Below are 25,385 nucleotides of genomic sequence, written 5' to 3'. Positions count from 1 at the left end.
TATTGTAAGATAGAAACAGCAATAAAGGCTATTTTATTTTATTTTATAAATAAATAATAATTAATTTTTAATTTAATAAGGTCTTAATTTATACGAACTTTTCATCAAATATATAATTGTGGTCTTAACACATGAGACAAATGGATAAAAATAATGAAAAAAGTTATAGTTTAACTATGTCTATATTATATAATCTAGTCAAGTTCAGCTTTGTGCAAAAAATTAAGGTCACTAAAGTTTCCACTGTTTTTCTGTGTATTTGGAGTTAATTTTAAATTGCCACTTCTAACATTTTATTACACCCTAGTAACATTGCCCTCGGTGCGTGATTGTCGCCGCCCAATGATAGGGGTAGGCAGGGGAAATGGGGATGAAAAGAAAACTATTTAAGGGGTTGTTTAATTTTTAATACAGATTTATTAATAAGAACGAGTTTTTGCATACCATTTATGGTATGCAAAAACTCGTTAGTTTTAACTAACAAGTGAACTATGGTCATAATACGCAATGGGCCAAATAAATGTTAAGTTTCCTTTTTTTTAAACTGTCAACAGAATAGTAAAAAATGATAGCTTTTTGAATACGTTTTATTTTAGCTTTATTTTATTAGAGCTTTTAAAATAAAATTTATTTGAACACACCCTTTCTTGCTGCTGATTAGTTTGAACATTGACGTTATTTTTCCATCAGATTTTCGAATCAGCTTATCATTATTTCAACATTTTAAGTACTAAATAAAAATCGTGTTATTTTGACAAGAACCGATTTAGTTTTTAACCGCGTTTATGCCTCCATAAAGGTCACCTAAATGTCAGCATTATAATCTAAACGTCTATTAACGAAAGATTAGATTATTTCCACGTTTTCGACCGAAACAATTGCCTCTATTGTTCATTATTTACCGATTGTTTTAGAGCGTTATAGAAAGGATATACACGTAGGCGCAGCGCTAACCAGATCCATGCAACTTCCTCACAATTCCTCGAGTAGCCCGCAATATAACAATTTAAAAGTGCTTTGGGATAAAAAAACTTAATATTCGACTGTAATATGCATGCAAACTTTCATGTCACCATTTCATTGAGCTTCTAATTTATTTTATAAAGATTGAGATCTTAGTTAAGCTTATATTTTAATTAGGAGCTATTATTTTATTCACGCAATAGTAATAAACCTAAAAATTCTAAAATTCTATTAACTTGGCCTTATAATTTAATCTATTTTTTTATAGAACAGGGGGGTAAACTTACACAATACATAACATATTTGTATAATTATTTTAAGTTTAAGTTTAAGTTTTCATTTTATTTTTGTAAATATTTCCTGTCTTTTAGTATACATATGAGTGTCTGTATATATATGAGTAATATATGTGTTTTTTCTGATGTTTATAAGTGTATATTAAGTTACCTACATGAAAAAAATATATTTTGATTTTGTTTATATTCCTTCGTAATATGTATTTATAAAATGAATACTCCTTTAACTATAGCATTAATTATAATAATCTAGCGGCCCATTTTCTCCTTAAAAGCATACTCAGGTAAAATAAAGTATTCGAAATCGAAACATTTTTTACGAACTTTACAGTTTATTTGTTACAAACACAATATAAATCTCTCCTATAAGTATGGATTTGAAAGTTTAAAGCATCCAACAAATAAATTTTAGGGAATAAATATAGTAATATCTATAATGGTTGGTGTATTCTGTGTGACGTAACTAACTTATATCGATTACCAAGCACCCTCACCACCCTCGATAGTTGAGTCCAACTATTATACCTACTTGTGATTCTGCTACCCCATTGCACCAAACTAGTATCTACGACGTACCCGCGCTCTATTATTTCCCAAACTCCCCTTCACTTGTCTTGTTATCCTAGTATCCTCGTAGCTTTGTGTTACGTCACCGGACGTTTTTATACGTCATCATTGTAGGCTTAGTGCATGCATTAAAATTAAACGCTAAAATAGTCTAAATAACAGCGCATGATGAGAATTACTATTAAAATTATGCTTTCACTTAAATGTTTTTATAACTTGATTATCTATTTTTTTTAAATTAAAAACCGTTATTCAAAAATTTTATTAATATTAATTAATAAAATTAATACACCTTACATAGTATAAAATACTGCATTTTTTTGTAATTGTAAAATAGACACTTCAAACAGGCTACATCGCAATGTAGCCTTCTGCTACGAGCTTGCCTACGAACTTGCTATTATGGCCGGCAGGCTGTAGCGCGTAGCACAGTAGCTCTACAGTGACTCTCAAAACTTTAAAGTTAGGCCCTTTCTCCACTGCTCCGGTCCGACGTCGGATACCGGAATGAGTCATGAGAAAAATATCGGAAGGCCGGATTGCGCTTCTCCACTATATCCGATCCGACAATAATCGATACTTGTGTATTTATCATGCAACACTTATATTAACTAAAACCCAAATATTTAATTTTATTAATAAAACGTTCTAAATTCTGATATTTTATTGGCCTGGCTAGTTTATTACTTTTTTATATTGTCTATCTTGAAATATTATAATCTACTTAATAAACAGTTCACTATTACTATGGTATAAAAATATAAATAAATAGCAACATAATTTGGTTTGGTCCAGGCTATCCAGGTTCTTTCAAATTAAAGAAACTATAAATAAACCTGTGAATAATAATTTTTAACCTCTTGGATATACTTGGACCGATAAAACACCGCGTTCCGATCTAGCAAGTTATCGGATCGATAAAAACCGGATGCCGGAGTAGTGGAGAAGCACGTAAGTACTGTTGTGAGTTTCTAAATCGGATCGGTAATTAACGTTTGCCGGACCGGAGCAGTGGAGAAACGGCCTTATTACTTATGATAGCTGATGTGAACTAAAATGTTAACGTTTGAATTATTTCTCCTTGGTTCAAATTTCCTTGGACCAAAATGTACTTTTATTCTCATTATTTGTAAATAGGATTTCTTTATATTTATTAAATACCAATTAATTGTACATAATGTTTCTTAATCACACTAAAAACAAAAACTTTTAACTCTTGTTGTTGGAGAGATAATATCAAATAAAAATAAATTTATAAAAATAATCATAAATCTGTGTAACTTGTTTCTTCTATCTTCTTCAATTTCTAATTCATCAAATTACAGTTAAATTTATTTATAAGTCTTCGCGTGTATTTGTAAAAAACGTAAAAATAATCATAAAGAATTTAAATTATTATAATATTTGTTTCAATATAAATAATATACTAAGTATAAACTGGCATAAGTTTAAGTAAAGTATAACCCCCTATGTTTCATATAACCCTTGTGCTATCAACCTCGACGTGAACCCAGGAGACAACGTCATTCAGTCTCATCCAATCAGAATTTGGAGAATGACGTCACAATACTGCGCTCCCCTTACTGATATCACACAATGCTGGATCAATATTGATGGCTCCACAATCTGGTGAAATCCATACTCACCCTATTACGTCACCAGTATTGATTTTTTATAACTCAACATTCTCGCGTTTTTGCCGCCCGGGTAGTTAAGTATGCCGAGAAAATTTTCTGCACTTATTTCAAAGGCATTACTGGGGAAAATCTTGGAAATTTCTGAAAGGAAATGCGAATAAAAGTTTAGGACTTTGCGTGCCGACTTCCCAAACTTTCTTGGGAGGGATTCAGACGTAATCAATAAGATGTTTAGTTGTGTTCGTTAACTATTGCAGCTTTTAAAATCAGCAGACGAATAGAGGAAGGACTAACTTGTTAAGTAGGAGCGTTGTAATGTCAATTGAGTGTTTCATTTGGACGCCCGCCCACGGGGGAATCTGTTTCACTCTAAATCCGTTGATTATCTTTAGCCAACTCTCAGCGACGTATAGTCGCCTAGTACATCTCTCGTTGTTTATCCGTAAAGATCCGTCTTTATCCGGGTTGTGTTATCCCAATGGAGTTTATTTTGTTATTTACCTTCATAGGGTTATCTCAGTGTTATGCAAATAATTTTTATTTCGAGAATCACAAATATTGTGATGATCTGTCGCCATATTATGGATATATTGACTTGGATCAAATTTCTGGTATTTGGTATGGTGTCGAAAAAATACCACACGTAAAAGGGGAATATAGAGTCGAACACACAAATGAATGTTTCTATATTGACATAAAGGAGTTATATATTCAGGTAAGCCATTGAAATTATAATGTTATTATGCTAGAATTATGTTTAATGTAAAATTTGCCTTCATATGTCGCGATTATTTGTAACTTTAATTACATGTTAAATTGTATATAGATACTTTTACAAAAATATTCAAAGGATTGAAAATGACACCTTATAATAACATTTCTCTTTATTTAAATACGTTTACTATTTAAGGAGCATTACTTTTTATTCAAAATAATGAAGTATTAAATGCAGTTACACAAGGATAAATATAAAACTAAAACTTCCAATAACAAAACTATCTGGCTGATGTCCAAATTTACTTGCCCAAACAACCTTTATAGTATTTGGTAAACAAACAGAAGTTTACTTACAAACTTATTATATATGTAACACTTCGTTACGTACATAATCAGAAAACTTTAATAGCGATAGCGATCTTTTCGTTAAGATTTCTTCCAAATAGTAATAGCAATTACTTGACGACTCATTGGTCTAGTGGTTAGTACCCCTGACTGCGAATCCATGGGTCCCGGGTTCGATCCCCGGCTGAGACGAACATCGATGTGATGAGCATTTCGTGTCGTGCTTAGGTCTTGGGTGTTTAAATATGTATTTATATGTCTATCTATCTATAATATATATGTATATCCGTTGCCTAGTACCCAAAACACAAGCTTCACCAGCTTAGCATGGGACTAGGTCAATTGGTGTGAATTTTCTTTAAAAAAAAAAAAAATACTAAGAAAAAATTATTCAAATTACGTACGTACGTATGTCGTAAAGTTTTAAAGGATGTGGGGTCGAGGTGCCAATTAGTAGTTTAATTCTGTTCCCGTGGCACGGATGACGCTTCGTCCGTGTGACCGGGCCACCTTCAATTAACCACTTGTTGTCTTGCCTCACTTAATTACACATCCATTTCGGTTAATTAAAGTTAATATGTGTATACGTAATTTGATTATATTAGCGTTAGTTACGCTTGTGTTCGCTGTGGATAGGCGATTCTGTCCTAACCTACATCCTGTACACGATTTTGACGAAGAAGCTGTTCTCGGTTTGTGGTATATTCACGAGTATATTTATCATGATTTAAATGAAACTAAGACAGATTACAATCCGTATTGTCCAATTGTACAAATACGAAAGTTTGAAGATTATGTCCATGGTGGACTGATTACTAAAGATCTTGTAAGTTTTTAGTGTAAATTCGTTGTATTATATATCTTATGGGTAGTCTCTGGCGAACGCTTGTTAAATATTCTTTAAGTGCCTTGTTTACACACGTAATAAATATTTTTCAGGCAACTTTTCAAATTGAAACCTTATTCAAATTAAATTATCAATTGTCAACCTCTGTAAATATTAAAAAAGAAAGATTACCTTTTTACTGTCTAATTCTATGTGTTTTCATACTTTAATACCCGTACCTTTTACCTACGTTAATTGGATCAAAACGGTCTGCTTTTCTCAATAAGTAGACTCTCCAACACAAAGAAATTTAACATGACAATAAAATGAAGTCAACTGTGTACCGTAGAAAAAAATATTTATTCATGCCACGCTGACCTTTAGATGATTGCAGTAGCTTATCACAATTCAAATGTCAGAGTCAAAAGGTTAACGTTTTCGTTTCAGCCCACGCCGCCCACGCCCTACCCGCCCTTGACGAACTCGCCCTACGTAAATAAGGCTTATGGACTCCCTGAACAATATAGGATCAGGCATTTTGTACTTGAGTGGCATGAAGGCCTATGGCAAGATGATTATCACATCAAAGTCAACACTTCACACAAAGGATTCTGGCCCACTGACGTGCCAAACGGATGTATGTAGTATATTGTTTATTTATTTTATTAAAGTACACCACATCATATAAATTTTCTATATTATAAGTTACAATATCTATTCTTAAACACATGACAATTACATAATTTTATAATTTTTCAAAAACATAAATTTTATAAAAAATTATAATAATACTAGCTGACCCGGCAATCGTCGTTTTGCCATGTACGAGTTTATTATTTCTAGGATTTTTTTTAATCTTATATATATATATAAAAAGAAAATGGTGTTCGTTTGAGGCTCTTTCACGCTTAAACCACTGATCGTATCGACATGAAACTACCACCATTCGATGCGAAATTTTTCCTTGATGGTTTATGGCTATTTTTATTACTTATTTTTTTAATTCCAACGTTCCTTCATTTTTTTATTTCTGTTTTACTTTTATGAAAATTTTTCCCGCTAATAAAAACAATAGAGGCTTCCTAGAACCGCAAAACGTCAACATCTGTTAAAAACTCGATTTTCGAAATATTTCAATTTTCTTAGCGGGAAGTTAAAAAGAAGAATAATAAAAATATGAAAAAAAATAAAATAATGAAACATAAAATTTATTTTAATTCGTCCAGCAAAGCGGGCGCGAAACGGCTAGTTTAATAAATATAACTATCTACTATAATAAAAAATAGGGGTTGATCGTAGAGGGGTGAAAATTAAGGGTTTTATATATTTTTGTATGGTGTATCATAAAAAAATTAAAATATCTATAAAATAAAAATTATCACACTTATCACTTAGGGGTTTGAAAAATAGATAGTAACCGATTCTCAGACTTACTGAATATGAATATAAAATGTCATAAGATTCGGTCAAGCCGTTTCGGTGGAGTATGGAAACGAACATGGTAACACGAGAATTTTATATATATTTATAGAGATTACTATTCCAACTTCAAATTGTAGTTTTTGTAGTTTCCTATTTAAAAATACTTATTCGCTTAACAATGCGGATAAGGTACCCGATAGGCGCTTAACAAGGATTTTCTAAAATGGATCAGCCTACTACCGAATATATCTATCCTGAATCTATTGTTTGCGAACCTGCGATATTTTTGTGGCAAAAAATCATCTATCGGTTTAAGGGCGTAAATATATTAACTTATTGCAAATTAGGAATTTCAAAAATTAATTCGTATTTGTATTATAAATATTACAATATTATGTATATAGTAAAAAGGCAACAATGTATTACAATGCTCTTTATTCGTCATGGTTTCCTTGATCATCCGGTGGTGTTTAACTCACGTCGATATTTTAAGTCAAAGGCTGATTTCTCGAAGATACATAAGAAGAAATATATGTCGATATATAGTCGAGGATTGAACTCATGACCTCAAAGTTGAACATTTCACCTTGAAGCACTAGGATCAGACTTATTAAAAAAACATTTCAATTAATTTAGACTCTATTGAAAATGTATCGATAATTTTTATATTTCCAGCTGTGGAGAGCATGTACAGATTCTTCGGGGGAGTGATACAAGTACTGAAGGTGTCGCACAATCATCTCGTTCTTAACTTTTGTATGAGACTGCCTCACTCTCAAATGTACAGTGTTGTTCTTGCCAGAAACGAAAACCAGTTAACGCCTGAAGATCTTTCCAGTATTCACAATATATTTTCTATGAAAAATCTTTCTACCTCTTCATTAAAACGTGTCTGTGAAAATTCAGCTTCCAACCTGAATTTCTCGTTTTATTCTATGATTACATGTATTTTTATATTTTTTAGATCGCAATGAGAGTTATTTGTATGAAAATATATTTTAATAAAGATTATTTTTCACATATTGTATTTATTTTATACCTAAATTGAATTATGCTGTGTAATTTATAAGTATTGATATATTTTATTTGTGAAAAAATACTTGTATGTAATTTTTATAAAAAAACAACACACGCCTTCTATTTTAAGTGTGGCAAAGTTGCATCATTTAATATGATTCTTGTACAAATAGTATTAGTGTATAGGTCTTGTGGATAACATCAGCACTTGTATATGCTGGAAAAAAAATATAAATCAGAAACAAATAGTCTTCTATATCACTCGGAATAATGTAGCTTTCTATAAGATTCTTGACGACCGTAGCAGTAATTCCAGATCTTACTTCAAACAAACTCACAAACTTAAAATTAACCTCTTTTCTATTAGCGTTAAAAATTATCACGTGAAGCTGATATTCTTAGATATATTTAATGATCGGGTGTAAAATACTATTAACTACTAATTAGTTAAGATGTCATGTGAAACATGATGTAATGGTTACAAACATTGTGTAAAACAATAAACTTGGCGATTAAAAAGAGTTGCGGAGAGTTTATTGCCAGTCCTTCTCTTTCGATCTACGCCCTTGATTTGAGAATTGGCAGTAAATGTCAAATTAAAAGCATTTAATATGTGTTTCTTTTTGATAAGTTTATTTTTTTTTCATAAGTGTACATTGTCTTACCTAAATGAATAAATGATTTTGATGTGATTTGTATACCAATATGTAAATTGTGTACTATATATATTATGCGTAATATACCTAAATATATTACGCACATACAGAGAGCCTATTGGTCTACAATTGACGATCTAGACAATCAATCATTTGTTGAAGTTCATAAGCGTATCAATATTTTATTTATTGCACTTCGGCCTACAAGATTAATAGCAATATGGTAAAATCTATTTTGTTTTATTTACGCAGATCTTATGAATATCAGACAACCCGTACTAAATGAGAACTTAGGGTTGTAAAGAGTGAAAGATTAGCAAAGACTAAACATCAATTACGCCAATATACTACAAGTATGTTGCTTATTGCAATCAATCCACTGAATCATGATTACGCCATTTTGCATATACCTGCATCAATTTGCTAATTAAGTGATGCGCACAGGACGCCTTGCTCCATATTCCTTGTGACTTCCCACGTGGTATCATGTTCAAAGTGTTTGTTCTATACTTGAGTTTAACCTTTGGTGTCACTATAGTTCATGGAGTCTGTGGTGACAGCATTCGGTGGTCGCACAGAGTAAACATAGATGATATTTATGGAGTCTGGTATGGTGTTGGTTATGCCCAGCACAATCCAGATATGACTAATCGGCCCGATGAAATAGGGTGCGTTAGTTTGTACATTTCAGATGCTGAAAACGATATAATCAGTGATAACTTCTTCGATGCTACAGTAAGTACTTATGTAAATGAAATATTAACGACAATAATAGTCCACCAGTCCGTGTGCGTGTGTGTGTGTGTGGTGGACGTTCGATTAACACCCGTTCATAATTGGATTTTTCACTTTTTACCATTTTGCCAAATATGATAAAACCGCAATGACCGCAGCCTTTAAATTGGGGATACGTTTCTGACACAAATCAACGACGCTTCAAGATTATTTATTGAAGTTATACTTCTTTTGGCGACTTAGGGAAAAATGATGAGAGTAAAATTTTACGATGCGCGTGCACACCGTCACAACAAAACCGACACCCTCAAGTTAGCATAGTCAACATTTTAAAATAAAATTTGTCAATTTCTTTAATTATGAAGAATATTTTTTTTCTGATATATAATAAACTTTATTTAACTAGATAATGCGTTATAATAAGATTTAATGTATTAAATACCTTTTTTCTATTGTTTGTGTCGTTTTTTATACAAACGTAGAATTAGGCGAAAGATTTTTTTTTTTAAAGATTTTTATCTTGTTACGCCAAAGAAGTTCATTACACACACACAAATACACACACATGTTTTTTTATTATCGTTGGTCACAGTGACTTCCTTCATTTGTTAAGTTAGCAAATGATGATGATGATGAGCCAACTGGCTTGGTATTTAAACTTAACACCAACAAGGCATGGTTTATAATGAATTAAAATTTTGTGTTAACAATTTTAGCTCCCAATCAGAAACTATACTGATCAGAACTGGAGGTCATCTAAAAGCAATCCCTGGTCGGGAAATGCGTTGGCTGGTTCCTGGTTGGACATCAGACTTAGGAGGCGAGACAAGAGAGATCTATTCGGACAAAAAAGAATACGTGTGCTATGGGATGAGGATGGTCACACTATGGAGCAAATCTATCTATATTATCCTGAGGAACCGGGATTTTGGACGGCCGAAACAATGTCAACGTGGGAAAGAGAAATGAAGGCCAAAGGTGTAGGTTAGCATTTTCATACGATATTATTGATACATTTACAAGTAGCGAAATGCTACGGAATAAAAAAATTATATTGACACTCCGCACTTGCATGTGCAATTAAATGAAAGCGGTGAAACTCTTATACTTAGAACAAATCTATTAATGTTTAATTGTGCTTCATTATTTCGGCACGCTATTATATCACCCTTCCATTTTACTTTGCCATCCAACTGTTCAAACCCTTTGAACCAAACCAACTTGAACTTTATTTTTGTTACACAGAAACATTTATATACCTATAATTTATTTGCACCGAATATTAACCTACCCAATTCAACAACAAAACAAGATACAAGACAACAAAAAAACAACAACAATGAATAATAAATAGAGGTAATTTAAAAGATAATAAACAGATTTATTTTTAGTCATAAAGCACACCAAACGTTAAACGTTAAACACAGTTGGCACCTGAAATCACGCAGGCGCTTCCTCAAACGTCAACATAGTCTTGCCATAATTAGTACGAAGCAAGCAAGCTATTTTGGCAAGGCAATGTAAGCTCACTTAGTTACCCGACTACTAAATTTTTGAATAAAATGTTTTGAATTTCGAAGTCCACCGGAAGTTTTAAAATTTTAATGATTATTAACGAGATATTTATTAGAGTTTAAGCTGCTCGAAGTAGTAAAGTTAATTAAAATATTTATTTTAATCAACTTTACTTACTGCTTTTACAATATCTAGCTTGGACCGCAATGGTAACCAAAATATTTCGGCAAGTTAAAAAGTACTTTTTATTATTTAATTGTTGTTTTGAGGGTGGTTTAGCTATGTATAGTGTATCAATCATTGTATGGAAAACACGCTAAACCAACCAATGACGAGTGATTTCGACGTTTTAGAGGGATTGTCGTTAAATCGAGGGACTTTACATGGATATTTACATATACTTAAAGTAGTATTTTAGTAATTGTAACAATTTTTCCAGACATTTGGTATCCCGACGACCCACCTCGACATCCAGACGTAATAAAGCTTTTGAAAGTGACACCCAGTACCCTCATCCTAAATCACTGTTCCGAAATCGGCGATGGTGGTATCTTCTCATTAATATTGCGGCGATCCCCGACAAGGGTCGAAAGATGGGAGTGGTATGATTATAAGCGACAATTCTACACTTTTGACTTACCAAACGTTCATCGCTATAATGCCATATGCGCTGGATGTAAACACACTAATTCCATAATTTTATTCTTAATTTGCTTACTTTTAAGGAAATTGTAAAAGTACACGTGGTTGACCAATAAAATATTAAAGCAAATGGATTTTTATTTATGTGATCCCATTATAATGACGGTAAATGAAATTACTACACAGAGTAGTGTTGCCCAGTGGCTTCAGCATGCGACTCTCGTCCCTGAGGTCTTTGGTTCGAACCCCGGCTGTGCACCAATGGATTTTCTTTCTATGTGCACATTTAGGATTCGCTCGAACGGTGAACATCGTGAGGAAACCGGCTTGCCTTAGACCCAAAAAGTCGACGGCGTGCGTCAGGCACGGAAGGCTGATCACCTACTTGGCTATAAAATTAACAAATGATCATGAAACAGATACAGAAATCTGAGGCCCAGACCTAAAAAGGTTGTACCACCACTGATTTTTTTAAATGAAAATGAATAATTACTACAACTGTATCAAGCTGCAAAAGTCAATTCAATGAAATTATTGACACTAAAAATGTGTACTATATATATGAAAACTATATTCAAGTTTCAGTAAATTAATAAATCAATGAAGGAATGAATGAATAAAGCCAACAAACAAGTTCTTACACCTAATAACTAATCTTATGAATTTACATATTTTGATTCTAATTTGATAATTAATCTACTCAATCATTCTCGGTATTTGCTTGTCTTCCGACGTAGGCATCCTTCAGATTTCCAAGTATTAGTACTATATATAAAATAACACGTCTTGTGGTACGGTTCATAGTCGAGTCTTAGCGGTAAGTGTATACGAAGAACGTATAGGATTATTATTAATGAAATTCCTAACTCGCTTCGTTTCTGAAATTTAGCTATTTCTTGCAAAGTTTGATTCTTACATTTAGTGGCCTACGTAATGGAGCTGTATAAATCGATGCAGGTTCGGTTTCCGGCAAAACAATGATTGTTTTTGGTTGCTAACGACATGCACATCCTTTAATGTATTCAATTATCTATTAAAATATGTATTAATATTATATGCAACAGCCCCGACGCGGTTTCCAAAACAAACCATGAATTGTTTAAAATAAATGAATTGCAAATGCATTAATATAACGAATAATTTTATAGGATCTGATACTCGAAGGGTTGGTAAATGTTCAGTTTTGTTAGCAGTTTAAAACACTAAAATATATGTGAATATTTAATTAATGTTTTAATAATCAGCTTTTGAGAATTAAATTCCCCTAATCCACTTAATTAATTCCATTGAAAAGGACATACTCGTGACCTTTGAACTTCCAACCAGAAGATTGTGGCAAACAGGAACTCGGTTGAATTATGGCTTGCATTAATTCGACTAATTACGATCTTTGACCCACCTCGTTATCAATATAGTTCCCAGACAAATTGGCTGGAAGTAGGAAACGTAAAAAGTATGAGTAAGTGAGTTCAATCTTTAAGATTACAAAGAACGTTTACAGAAAGCAGGTACTTAGTGGCAGAATATTGTCTTTCGTGTACCTAATACCTATTCAATTATAAACATCGTAATTAATGTTTAATAATAATAATCAGTGGTGTTACAACCTCTTTAGGTCTGGGCCTCAGATTTCTGAATCTGTTTCATGATAATTTTTCAATCTAATACGCAAGTAGGTGATCAGCCTCCAGTGCCTGACACACGCCGTCGACTTTTTGGGTCTAAGACATGTCGGTTTCCTCACGATATTTTCCATCACCGTTCGAGTGAATGTTAAATTCGCACATAAAAAGAAAGTCTATTGGTGCACAGCCGGGGATCGAACCTACGACCTCAGGGATGACAGTCGCACGCTGAAGCCACTACGCCAACACTGCTCATAAATTGCTGCTGCGTAATTAATGTTTAATTTAAATTAATAAATTGTGTCATCATATACAGATAAATACCGTATAATAATATATGTTTATTATTTTATGTTACTAACGCTATTTCTAAACAAATGTTGAGATACATGAAAAAATTATGTCTTAATTCTTTTGAGAAATATTTGAAAAAATGTGTATAACTAATCATTCTATTAATGTAATTATTTACAAAAATCATTTATTCTAAAATTTTCTATAAAATGTTTTATATCATTAGATTACTATTGACGTTTAGGTTCAAATTCCCATGAAGTTTATCATGTTGTTGCTTCAAACTTTAGTCATAGGGGATATGAGTACTCATCAACCTTTGTTGATTAAAATAGGTGTCAAAGGGGCAGCGGATCCAAATTGCTAGTTACCAAGCTTTGGGTCATAGCCAATTGTACACGATTATACTTAATTAGTTTACATCCCACTCTCGTAGTAGTAGGAGCAGACATCATCACGACACACGTCTTCAATTTCTCCAAAAATGTACTACTACTTACTATTCGTTACCTCTGTATATGGAGCGAGTTTTTACGGTGAAAGTACACGGTATCCAAGTACTTCTAGTTATTATAATCAAAATCAGTTCCCGTATAAGAACAATTATGGTAGCGATATAGCTCCCTTCTCTGCTATAACGAAATATCCCTTTAATACCGGATATTCGACGAGCCGTTTTAACTCTCCCGGAACCGGAAATGTATTTTTACCGAGTTACACGACACCTCGATATGGAAGTGACTATGGAAAAAGCTACGGCCAGTATGGTAACATGGAGAAGAATTATGGACCTATAACTTCGTATGAAAGGCCGTTTCTAGGCCAATACAATAATGATTACTGTCAAAATAGATCACCACAGAATGGTATATGGATTGATAGTTTGACAGGAATGTGGTATGGTGTGGAATTCATTCATCATTTAGCTGGAGATGCCAGGGTGGACTATGGAAGGACCTGCATTGTTATTCACATTTCTGAACCTAACGATATGGTAATATATTTACTAATTATATGTATAAGTTTAGATAGAGCAGTGTTGACTTATTGGCTTCAGCGTGCGGCTTTCATCCCTGCCTTGCGATTCTGTAACTCACTTTTCGAATTCTCACAGCGCTTTTCATAACGGCGGTCGCGCTCAAATCAGTCATAATGCAGTCATTTTACGATTTGGCCTTCTGATAAGCTTGTAGTTTATTGTTTTTTTTAAGAGTTCGAAAAGTGATTTACAGAATCGCAAAGCTGAGGTCGTAGGTACGATCCGAGTGTGCACCAATGGAATTTCTTTCTATGTGCCCATTTAACATTTGCTCTAAGGGAAATATCGTAAGAAAACATGTACTTGTCTATTAGATTGACAAATGATCATGAAACGGATACAGAAATCTGAGGCTCAGATCTAAGAATGTTGTATCGCCACTGATTCATTTGTTTTATTTAGAAGTTTAATTTAAAATTTGTTAAATAACTCTTCAACTCCTTTAAGAATAAAAAAATCACCTACTAATTTGGTCAATTTGGCCTCTATTTATTTTATAACATATATTTATCAACAGTTTTCCTGCTCATTAATTTCGTTGATATTGTTGTGTAAATAATGGTTTATGAAACGACTAACAAAATATTATCTTTATTTAATCATTTAAATCTCACCTCAGTGACGATATTTCTAAAGCGTAGGCAATTCCTAGAGGTCTAGGGTTAAATAAGATAACATCAATCCAATGAGTCACGGCGCGCGCGCAGCTCTTCGAATGCCAGTTGCTTTCGATCACTTACTCTGCGATATTTGCCGACGCGGTATCAAAATTGAAAGTTTAAATCGTTTCTTAAACAAAAGTATTTCAATATGTGTTTGAGCTAAAATTAGATGTGAGACAATGGAGGTACAAGGTCGGATTATATTAAGATTACCTTGGGTGGTGCTTCTGTTTTGCGTTGCTTATGGAGAGTTTAATGTTACGTCAAATTCGACGAATCAAGTGGTTTGCTATAATGAGCATAATTATGACAATTTGGACGTGAGGCTTGTTTTGGGGAAGTGGAAAGTGGTGGAATTGTACCTTCACCAAAGCGGTGAAGGTGTCTCTAGATACACCAGTTGTCCTACTGCGGTTATTTGGGAGGTTGATGACTTTCCCAAATCAACGTTTGGGGTAGGTTTTTTGTTGCATACAAAACATGATTTATCAATTGCATGTTTTATAGAAATACTCTCCCTTTGGTTCTGTTACATAACGATTTATGAATAAGTAAATAATTCGACACCTGTGATATTAACATCATTAATAAGCCCTTATTGCTGACACTTACTATAATATATAAACACTTATTTAAGGTACATAACCTAACTTAATATAGTTACATCAGATGACCCGTTTTTGGTAATCAGCTTGTCCTGTGACACATCCTCCAGCCTCTTCCAGTTGCTTCCATTCTTTTCTGATGTTAGCTTTTCTTGTCCAAGTTGTGCCTCCTATTCTCTTTATATCGTCTGCCCATCTCTTTGCTCTGTCTTCCTTTTTCCATTACTACTACTAATTTTCATATTTCGTAATACATAACTCATACTGTTTTAAGTAATGTTATGAATAGTTCATTTTAGATGGTGTGAAAATAATTAAAAATATTATTAAAACTGTTAAAGTTTAAACATTGTGCGACTTATTTCTATAAATAATTTTTGTTTAGGGATAAGGGAACTCCTGCGCAAGCGGAAACCGATTACAATTCGCACTATCCGGCTTGTACAGAATACCTAACCCTCTTTATCGCTTCCTATAAAAAGGTTATTATTACGAAGTTCCCTCAATCAAATAGGGCATGGGCACATTCTGCATCTGTATTAATCATTTCCCTAGACAAGTGGGCTATCTGTGACACACTTCAAATATCTAGTTTTAATACCGGCTTCCTCGCGTTTGCAGTGTAGGAACAAGTTTGATTTGTGTTCACAAAGATCTTCAGTGTGTTGAATGACACCGCCCATGAGTATTCATGGGCCAGATGGTTTGCGATTACGTTTCGAATTAAATAAATTAACAAATAATTTAACCTATAAAATGATTCCAATGTAACGTTGATATTGAAACTGGCTACATTGACACAATTAGAGTTTTGCTCACACGTAAACTAATATATAAGCTTAGCCTAAAATAACTCATTTGAAAGGTTAATACGTATGACCCACTTAATCGTTTAGACCTCTGGAATTACAGATCCAATTTTCGATCTTAATTTTCAGCTGTCATTACTTTGTTGCGTATAATCTTACTAATAATGCATTTATAATTAATTAATTTAAAGCTACATTAATATGAAAACGACAGCTTAATAATAACATAAATGTAAGAATAGTGCTAAGCCTAACAGATTACACAATTTTTTTTTTTTGGAAATTTTAAATATGTTCTTATATTACATTATAAACTATGGTCTTGCATAAGTTAATGTCATAAAAAACTAAAACTATACACAACTATGATGCCTAATGACTGTACGACCTGAGGTGTTATGTCATTTTTAATTTTCTATTCGTATCTAGCAAGTTATTATCACCTTAATTGCTGGCATTATATAATTGTTCAGCTATATTTATTACCAACGTTACCTATATATATAGTGTGTCTATACATACAAAAGTAATGTATCGAAAACAAATCTGCATATTGTTGAATGGCACATGACGCACGCGCTCGTCTTTTTTCGCGTATTCGTAGAATTTCCGGTCTTTAGATATATTGTTACCCGTTTAGATCAATTGACGCTTTCATTTTGAGAAAGAATTTTCATTTATCAATTTAAAAAAAAATAAAAAAGCTAAAGAAAAATTAAACCGGACAATAAACAGCTGTAATCATTACCATAGTTACATGTTTATTAATGCAGTACAAAAGTATACACAAGGACTCCAATTGAACCAATAAACTCCGCAACTACACAATCGTAGATTGCGAAATAATTGTGAATGCTCCGTTGCCTCAGTTACACATTGAATCATATAAACGATACATTTAGTAAAATACATTTACTGTATTGAATTTTTAATCGTGTGTTACAATCACAAAAATGTATTATTATGCCGATATTCGACGGTTACAGGCAATAGAACAATGGTGTTTCTTGCCTAATACATAATGTAATTTATTTATTTATTTGCTCAACAGTATTCCTACAGCTACTCACTAAACAATGTCCAAAAATTTACATTGTACACAAAAACCAAAAACGGAATACACATTCAAACATAAACAAAGCATATATAAATATACAAAAAGTCACCTATACAAAAAATATAACAAAGTATTTATGTATTTATAATAAATTCTAAGTTCTAAGATTCATTGATCATTATAATATTTATTTAATATAAAGGAAGAATAACAAAGCCATTATTAATAAAAGATACCATAGTTTTTTAAATTATTTAAAAAAAAATGTTTAGTTACATTAAATATATCTATTTGCTGGTCATTTGTGTTATAATCTGAAGGTATACGATACATGACTGAGTTACGTAAATAATATTAGTCCAAGGAATTTTAAATAGTTGGGTTTGTCTTGTATTGTATGAAGAAGGGGTGTGAAATAGTTAAAGCGACAATAAGTCAGGAAGACAGACTGACAAGAAGTCAGTTTATAGAAACTAACAAGAAAACATACGAATGATGGAAGCTTAAATTGATAACTAACTGAAAACAGACTAAAGATATGGACAGAATGTTACAAAGATCGCCTTTCAGTAACATTCATCAGTCATAATATGTGTCTGTCCATAATAGTCTGTATACCTAATGCTAAATAGATATACAACTAGGAACTAAGTACAAGGTCTTTTCCGTATACCTGAGCCGAAGTATCAGAAGCCCTAGAGTATAGAAACAATGAAAACGTGACTTAATAGATAATATACTTTTTAACAGTCGATATCAATAGGTTTGCAATACATTTTTATATCAAACTAGCGTTTTTCCCACTTCGCTTCGCTCGGATACGGCTTTGTAGATATTGTTTTAATATTTTTTTAATTTTTAGTATTGTTGTAGTACACCACTTTATTAGAGTAAAGTGTTCGGACACTATTGACAATATATTGTCAATAGTGTCCGCAGCGTACGCTATATAATAATAATTCAGTGGCGCTACAACCTCTTTAGGTCTGGGCCTAAGATTTCTGAATCTGTTTCATGATCATTTTAAAGCCTCCAGTGCCTGACACACGCCGTCGACTTTTTGGTATAAGACATGTCGGTTTCCATACGATGTTTTCCTTCACCGTTCGAGCGAATGTTAAATACGCACATGGAAAGAACGTCATTTGGTGCACAGCCGGGGATCGAACCTACGACCTTAGGAATGAAAGTTGTACGCTGAAGCCAACATAGCTCACTGCTCACAACACACGGTGTACGCTATATACAGATATTTATAGGTATATTTTATACCTTGGGTTATATTATCGAAGATTTCATATGAATCCCTAACTATATTGAAATATTTTATATTTATAGCACTTGGATAGTGTAGAATTATGATGGTGAATGAATTCAAATCGATCCGATTTGGAGCTTATTCAATAAATTGAAAAATCACTCAATCAAATATTTCCTCGTTGTAATATTAGTTTAGATGTAGGTATTTTCTCATAAAAGGATAAACAACCTGGGAGGTGAACATAATGATTGCGCGCTCCGTTTGATTGTTAATCGTCAAGACCATCCCTAGTTTAATACGCATTGAGACGCGACATGATGCGTCATGTCATCATCTGTTTGACCAATCACAATCGAACGCAACATTTCGTCTTCCGTCTTTAGTTTTACATTGTCAATTGATGAGAGAGAAACGTCGCGAGTCGACTTATATAAAAAATATAAACGATTAAAAAAGGAAAACGGGATTAATCACAGGACAAACGCGCAAGGTATTTTTTCACTTCACACACCATTTATGATGTTACAGTGTTTATCAAATCGGTTTACTTGAAATCTTTAATTCTTTAAAAACAACTTTGCCTAAGTACACCTTTATGATAAATATTTAACAAATTTGTAATTGTACAAATAAATACTTGCGCGTGAAACATTCTAAATGTGCACAAGATGTTTCTTACGTATCGGCCAGTTGTGACGCAGATCTGCACACACACCTCCTCCGTACCAAGTAGGGTTTACTTGGTATGTGTATTTACCGCGAGATTAATAAAAAACATGAACAAAATCTTTAGTGTGTTTTACCAATTGACATCCATTTTAGTAGAGGTGAACGAATTATCATACAACAGGGATACCGATGCCAACGTTTTTGCACGCAAGTTCGATGTAGTACTATCAATATACGCGAAAAAAAGACGAGCGCGTGCGTCATATGCCATTTAACAATTAGCTGATTTGTTTTCGATACATGAGTATTTATGTTATATAAATAGCTGACGTCATTGGCATAATTATGTAATAAACATAGCTGTAACATTATTTAAAGTCAGCAATGGAGGTGATAATAACTTGCTAGATTCGAGTAGAAAATTTAAAATTAGGTGGCAACTTTTCAGCTCACACATTCATTGGATAACATAGTGCGTGTAGTTTCAGTTCTCTAAGACACAACTTCTTTTATACTAAACCACAGTTTAATCTAGTCTTTGTACCGGTGACTCCAGAGCTGGTGCTTTCCTCGCTCAACGAATAAGTATCGCAATACAGCGAGGAAATGCTGCCAGCGTTAATGGTCACAAGCTGCCACAGGGACCTAACTTTTAAAATTTGTTTTAATTGTCTTATAATTAATTTTTAACCATTTTTGTTATTACGTTAATAAAATTGTAAATACTGTATAATTCATTGTTTATTTTTGATTTTGAAAGTTCGTAATCAAAAAAAAATTGTGAAAGCAGAAAAATTATTATCTACTAATAATTCTTACATTTATGTCTTTAATAAAACCTGTCGATTATAGAAATATTAATGTAGCTTTTAAGTAAACCTGTTACAACTATTAAACTCGTATATTTTTATTATATAATGTGCCTTATTAATAAGATTTCACCTAACACAGTTATAACAGCTGACACGGAAGATATAAAATTCGACGCAGGTCTAGAGTAGCCAGCAGACAACAATTACTCGCTGACTCGATGATTTAATTAAACAATAAACTAAATTAACGTTTACATCCGATATTTTTGAAGTTATACTTCTTTTGGCGCGTTAGGGAAAAATGATGAGAGTAAATTTTTACGATGTGCGCGCACACCGTCACAAAAATCGACATCCTGAAGTTAGCTATTGTCAACATTTTAGTTTTTTGAAGTTATACTAATATACTTCTTTTGGCGCGTTAGGAAAAATTATGAGAGTAAATTTTTTCTATTGTTAATGTCATTTTTTGTACAAACGTAGAATAAGGCGAAAGATAAAATGTTTAAAAAGACTTTTATCTTGTTACGCCAAAGAAGTATAACTTCTAACGCGTGTACATAAGTACACACACGTTTTATTTTTTTATTTACAGTATCTTCTGCAATTACTATTAATTCGCCTTTTACAGCCGTCTACTGAAAGACAGGAGTTACACCACGTGCAGGCCATCAGGGCTCAATTTAGACACGAGTACCGGCATCTTCGGCTTTTGTGGGATGAGGCTGGACAGACCCTTGAATATGCACTCTACTTCCGAAATGACTCCGCCGGTTATTGGCAGACGTTTGATGTACAGAATGGTAAATATATTATCTAATATGATATGAAGTAACTGGTAATACAAGGGTTTTAAAACAACAACAAAAACTAGTCCAAAATTCCAAGAACCTAAAAGGTGCTTCAAGTTTGTGTATCTGTTTCGTCTTTATTCAAATAGACAAACAGATGATCAGTCTTCTGTCTGACACATGTCTTCGATTTTGGATTCGATGCGGGTTTCCTCACGAGTTTATGATTCCTCGAGAGTTTGATACGCACATAGACAAGTCCTTTGGTGCACAGCTGAGGTTGGAACCTACGACCTCAGGGATGAGAGTCCCATCTTTAAGCTACAAGGGCAACACTGTGTCTGTTTCTTTAAAACACTGAGGGCTACTATATATAGGTTTCTGGACTACCTGTTAGCATAAGTAAAAGTGGAGATATCTCATTCTTTTTTATCTGACTTCCTTAACAATTTGACGTGCATTTTTGTAAACTATTACTAAAGTCTATCTTTATGAGTATTTGATATATATATATATATATATCCATATAAAAGATCAGAACCAACTCCAAAAAGTAATACAAATCTATATCTATATATATATATAAAAATGAAACCCGTTTTCCGTTGTCACGACATAACATGAAAGCGGCTTGACCGATTTGTCTGATTCTTTTTTTATAATATTCCTTGTAGTAAGAGGAGGTTCTTACGGAGAGAAAAATTTAAAAAATTGAGTGAAAAAGTCTAAAAACAACACTTTTCTTTATTCCCATACAAAATATTCGTAATAATATTTAAAGGCAATTTGAACTTTAATACCATATTATAAAGTTCAAGTGTTAGTGGAGGGGTCCGGGAAGGTAAATTTTGATTTTTGACATAATGTATTTGTTGTATTATCAACTTTCTTTTTTTTATCTTACTAGCTAGACCGGTGTCCCGAATAGCAGAATAAGTATTAAAATAAATAAAGAATCGATTGTTATGCGGTACGATGTTCGCTAGGCCAGCTAGTAATAAATAAAAATATTCAAACGAATTTCTATCAATAAATTTTCGTATATATGCGTTTAAAATCTATTTCTAGGTACCCTCGCTGCTCGACCATCATACCATCAGTTCACTGGCACAGTGCAGGTGTTAAAAGCTGTCAACGACCACCTGGTACTAAACTTCTGTCAGGAAGCCAAGGCTAATTCACCTGCGCAGCTATACTCCGTTCTTTTCTCGAGAGAGCCAGGTCAAATGGCCCGGTGGGAAGTAGATGCCGTACACTCTATGCTCCAGACTAAGCAACTTTCTGTTTCCTCCAGAAGAATGGTCTGTGGTAATGGTACAGCTAGACAAATGTATGGTGTCATGTTATCGATATTGTCGTGTTTATTTGCTTTCGTAACTATGTGATTGAGATACGACATAAGTCCATTATTATGGAAGATTGTAACTATACTAAATATCTTTTATTTTATAATTATATATTTATGTAACTCACGAATGTCTTTATACAGGTGATTTTTAACCTTATATATTGGAAAAAATTTACTCAAAGGACACCTAACTTATTAAATAGTTAAGAACTAGGTTTGTGCGGGAAGAAAACGGTCGTGTGTTTAGACGTGCAGAATTTTACCTTGTTTTTTATGTTGACAGCACTGCCCTGCGATTCTGTAACTCACTTTTCGAACTCACACAGCGGTTTTCGCATCGGCGGTCGCTCTCAAATCAGTCGTGAAGCAGTCATTTTATGATTTGGCATTCGAATAAACAATAAACTACAAGCTCCCACCTTTTCGGAATGAGTTACAGAATAGCAGGGCTGTTGCGTAATATTCCGACAGTCTTATTGATGCTTATTTGAAAAGAAGAAGTATATAATCTTTGTGAATAAATAAGGCGTAGCAATTAAGAATTATATTAGTTTCAAAAACCACGCCATTTTCCGCACAAAATTTGATGCCAAATTGCACGTATTTCTATATTAACTTTTTATTGACAGCCTTAATATTTTCCGTCCGACACTTTCTTATAGTTTTATATTACCAAAGATATGTTGCTACAATAAATGTTATAATTTAATGTCGTTTAAGTGTTTATTTAAATGGTCTTATATATTGTGTGTAAAACAGGTTTTCCCAACGTGAGGCCTACCCACAGGTGGGCAATTTGATGGTTAAGGGGGGCAATTCGAAAATAGAGTTTTCGAAGTTTTTCATTACATGTTTTGAAAATTTACTTACTGTGTAACAAACTGGGAGGGGCATAAGAGATTTAGAAGGGTAATGTGGGGGGGGGGCACAAATAAGGTTGGGAAACACTGGTGTTAAATATTTAATGATTGATAAATAAAATAGTTAATGATTAAATGACGATAACTTAACTCTTATACAGAATTTTTAATAAACCAAAGGCCCGAGCAAAGCGCTAAATATAGAAGTTTTGGAAATTATAGAAAATACTTTTTTAGATTCTCTTTTAATTTTTGAATCATTGTTGTTACATATCAAATATATATGGATGACTCTATTTTGTAAAACTCTTATAAACAAAGAAGGCTCGAATATAAACAAATCAATGTCGACTTAAGAGATGTTTGTACTGAAGCCAAAAAACTTAAATCGCCTAATAAATTAAACGCAAACTCGTGTTTAGGGCGTAAACGAGATTAGGGGCTTTTTATAGTACTATTGAAAATGAAGCAGTACTTTTCTGGCTTCTTTACTTGTACCTACAATCCAATTATAGAGTTGAAATTCCTTTCAAGTACTCGGAATTTCATTTGTTAAACACAATCTATGTTAAATGTATTTTTAAATTCTATTAATAAACTAAAGTAATGTTAACAATAGACTTTCTTTTAAAGGAACCGCCTCCATTATTAATACGTAAGCACCTATTAATACTAAGCAGGAATTCGATGTGGTATTTCCGTTAAAATACTAGTAAAATTATTACCGATTGTCTGAAAGACAAGGATATGTCTGTGGAATACGAAATTTTACAACGAACGTTAACGATAAATATAACCGTAAAATATGCTTTATATAGTATTCCATAATATAATAGATTACAGAAAAACAATATTATAAACGTTGTTTAATCTTTTATATAAGTACAATCTAAACATTTTCTTAATATATCCATATTAAGGGAATAGTATTATATTTTACATGCAATAGGATTTTTGGTATAATAAACATCCTACATATAACTTGATAAATAATATAAGCAATATGGATAATTTATTTGCATTTTTCTGGCAATAATTTAACAATTTCGTGTGGATCGGAATATATAATATTATCATCAGTGTCAAATGCCAAGCCGAAGATATGTTTGACCCGCGCTATCATGTCCAATGTGTGATCTTTTTTATTGGGTACATAAATTCCATTTTTACTACAAAAATAAGCTACACCTTTATTATTTACCTCTATCGCACGAAAAACTTTAGGACCCTTGTAAAATATACGATCCTCTGTACCATTTTTGATTAAAAATAATCCGGTTTCATTTGTTATAAATATATCATCGTTTCCATCAATGACGAATTGATAGATTTTCTCGTGGATATATTTTTGATGCTCCACTTTCTTTTCATTCAGTTTATACAGGTGTTGTAATGGATAAGTTATGAAATATAACGAATGTTTAAAAAACATGTCCCATACATTGTGTTCCTTCAACACCTCGTGTATAATTGCATTCTTTTCTTTCAAATGCTCTTTGTAGATTCCGTCACTGCCGCCATAATAGATGACTCCATCTTTATTATCAATTGCAATTGCGAATCCGTTTTTCACTGAACTTACGACTTTGGGAATCATTTGGTCTTTTTCAATGTATGCAATTTCAAAAGCATCTTCTTCGTCACTCCCGACGTTGTGGCTAAAGAATAATTTATTGTGATGCTTGTCAAAAGCCAGTTGGTATGGCCGATTTAGACCCATACTTAAAACATGTTTTCTATGTGGTTTATCGTGCACTGTGACTTCTTCACATTTCTTCTTTTCTTCATTAGAATACACCGTACAGAAACATATGAATATTATATACAGAAAACGTATATTCATTTTGAATAGAGCACTAACTGCAAATGTATGTCATGGAATGAACGGTATTGACTTGTTAGTAACAACAGTATCATTAAACTAGAACGTGGATGATCAGTTAATCGGGATTGATTGAGTCTGTTAGAGTATTAAATTATATTTACGTACGTAGATAATGCAGACCACATTGAAATTTGATAGGAACGTCGACCTTGGCATGAATGATTTGTTTGTATAAAGCAACTCTTTGTATGAATTAGTTACTTATGAATATTTTAAATTGCAGTTAGACATTAGTAAGCTGGACCCTGTGAATATATTTTTATCTATATTTAATTGTTTTATAAACTCATAAATATCATTAGTTTAATAACGCTTTCGCTATTCTATATT

General features: G+C 32.8%; 4 protein-coding genes across 5 annotated transcripts; 3 read left to right on the top strand and 1 right to left on the bottom strand.

Moving 5' to 3' along the window:
• The first annotated feature begins 3,772 nt into the window (after positions 1-3,772).
• On the top strand, positions 3,773-7,793 carry LOC125055784. 2 transcript variants are annotated; one of them, XM_047658384.1, is made up of 3 exons: positions 3,773-4,178; positions 5,799-5,988; positions 7,449-7,793. In XM_047658384.1, exons 1-3 carry the CDS (start codon positions 3,942-3,944, stop codon positions 7,745-7,747), a joined length of 726 nt encoding a protein of 241 aa, XP_047514340.1. In that variant the 5' UTR covers positions 3,773-3,941; the 3' UTR covers positions 7,748-7,793. The 2 variants fall into 2 exon arrangements, with proteins under 2 accessions (XP_047514340.1, XP_047514339.1); XM_047658383.1 differs by lacking the exon at positions 3,773-4,178 and adding an exon at positions 4,939-5,351.
• Positions 7,794-8,883: 1,090 nt separating this feature from the next.
• LOC125055956 lies at positions 8,884-11,468 on the top strand. Its single transcript, XM_047658735.1, has 3 exons — positions 8,884-9,181; positions 9,898-10,165; positions 11,136-11,468. Exons 1-3 carry the CDS (start codon positions 8,933-8,935, stop codon positions 11,429-11,431), a joined length of 813 nt encoding a protein of 270 aa, XP_047514691.1. The 5' UTR covers positions 8,884-8,932; the 3' UTR covers positions 11,432-11,468.
• Positions 11,469-13,673: 2,205 nt separating this feature from the next.
• Positions 13,674-22,392, top strand: LOC125055905. Its single transcript, XM_047658624.1, has 3 exons — positions 13,674-14,251; positions 20,803-20,974; positions 22,031-22,392. Exons 1-3 carry the CDS (start codon positions 13,742-13,744, stop codon positions 22,345-22,347), a joined length of 999 nt encoding a protein of 332 aa, XP_047514580.1. The 5' UTR covers positions 13,674-13,741; the 3' UTR covers positions 22,348-22,392.
• Positions 22,393-23,974: 1,582 nt separating this feature from the next.
• Positions 23,975-25,141, bottom strand: LOC125055906 (ommochrome-binding protein-like). The gene has a single exon (XM_047658625.1). It carries the CDS (start codon positions 25,011-25,013, stop codon positions 24,183-24,185), a length of 831 nt encoding a protein of 276 aa, XP_047514581.1. The 5' UTR covers positions 25,014-25,141; the 3' UTR covers positions 23,975-24,182.
• Positions 25,142-25,385: the final 244 nt, after the last annotated feature.

The sequence above is a fragment of the Pieris napi genome, chromosome 14 (assembly GCF_905475465.1).
Source record: "Pieris napi chromosome 14, ilPieNapi1.2, whole genome shotgun sequence".
Lineage (NCBI taxonomy): Eukaryota > Metazoa > Arthropoda > Insecta > Lepidoptera > Pieridae > Pieris > Pieris napi.
This window is presented reverse-complemented; position numbering and strand designations above follow the sequence as displayed.

Bases quoted from the DNA above. Each gene is read 5' to 3' on its own strand.
- LOC125055784 (XM_047658383.1), top strand. From the start codon at position 5,103: ATGTGTATACGTAATTTGATTATATTAGCGTTAGTTACGCTTGTGTTC. The intron at 5,352-5,798 runs GTAAGTTTTTAG...TTTTCGTTTCAG, and splicing joins GACTGATTACTAAAGATCTT to CCCACGCCGCCCACGCCCTA. The intron at 5,989-7,448 runs GTATGTAGTATA...TTATATTTCCAG, and splicing joins CACTGACGTGCCAAACGGAT to CTGTGGAGAGCATGTACAGA.
- LOC125055956 (XM_047658735.1), top strand. From the start codon at position 8,933: ATGTTCAAAGTGTTTGTTCTATACTTGAGTTTAACCTTTGGTGTCACT. The intron at 9,182-9,897 runs GTAAGTACTTAT...TAACAATTTTAG, and splicing joins ATAACTTCTTCGATGCTACA to CTCCCAATCAGAAACTATAC. The intron at 10,166-11,135 runs GTTAGCATTTTC...CAATTTTTCCAG, and splicing joins AATGAAGGCCAAAGGTGTAG to ACATTTGGTATCCCGACGAC.
- LOC125055905 (XM_047658624.1), top strand. From the start codon at position 13,742: ATGTACTACTACTTACTATTCGTTACCTCTGTATATGGAGCGAGTTTT. The intron at 14,252-20,802 runs GTAATATATTTA...CGCCTTTTACAG, and splicing joins TTTCTGAACCTAACGATATG to CCGTCTACTGAAAGACAGGA. The intron at 20,975-22,030 runs GTAAATATATTA...ATCTATTTCTAG, and splicing joins GACGTTTGATGTACAGAATG to GTACCCTCGCTGCTCGACCA.
- LOC125055906 (XM_047658625.1), bottom strand. From the start codon at position 25,013: ATGAATATACGTTTTCTGTATATAATATTCATATGTTTCTGTACGGTG.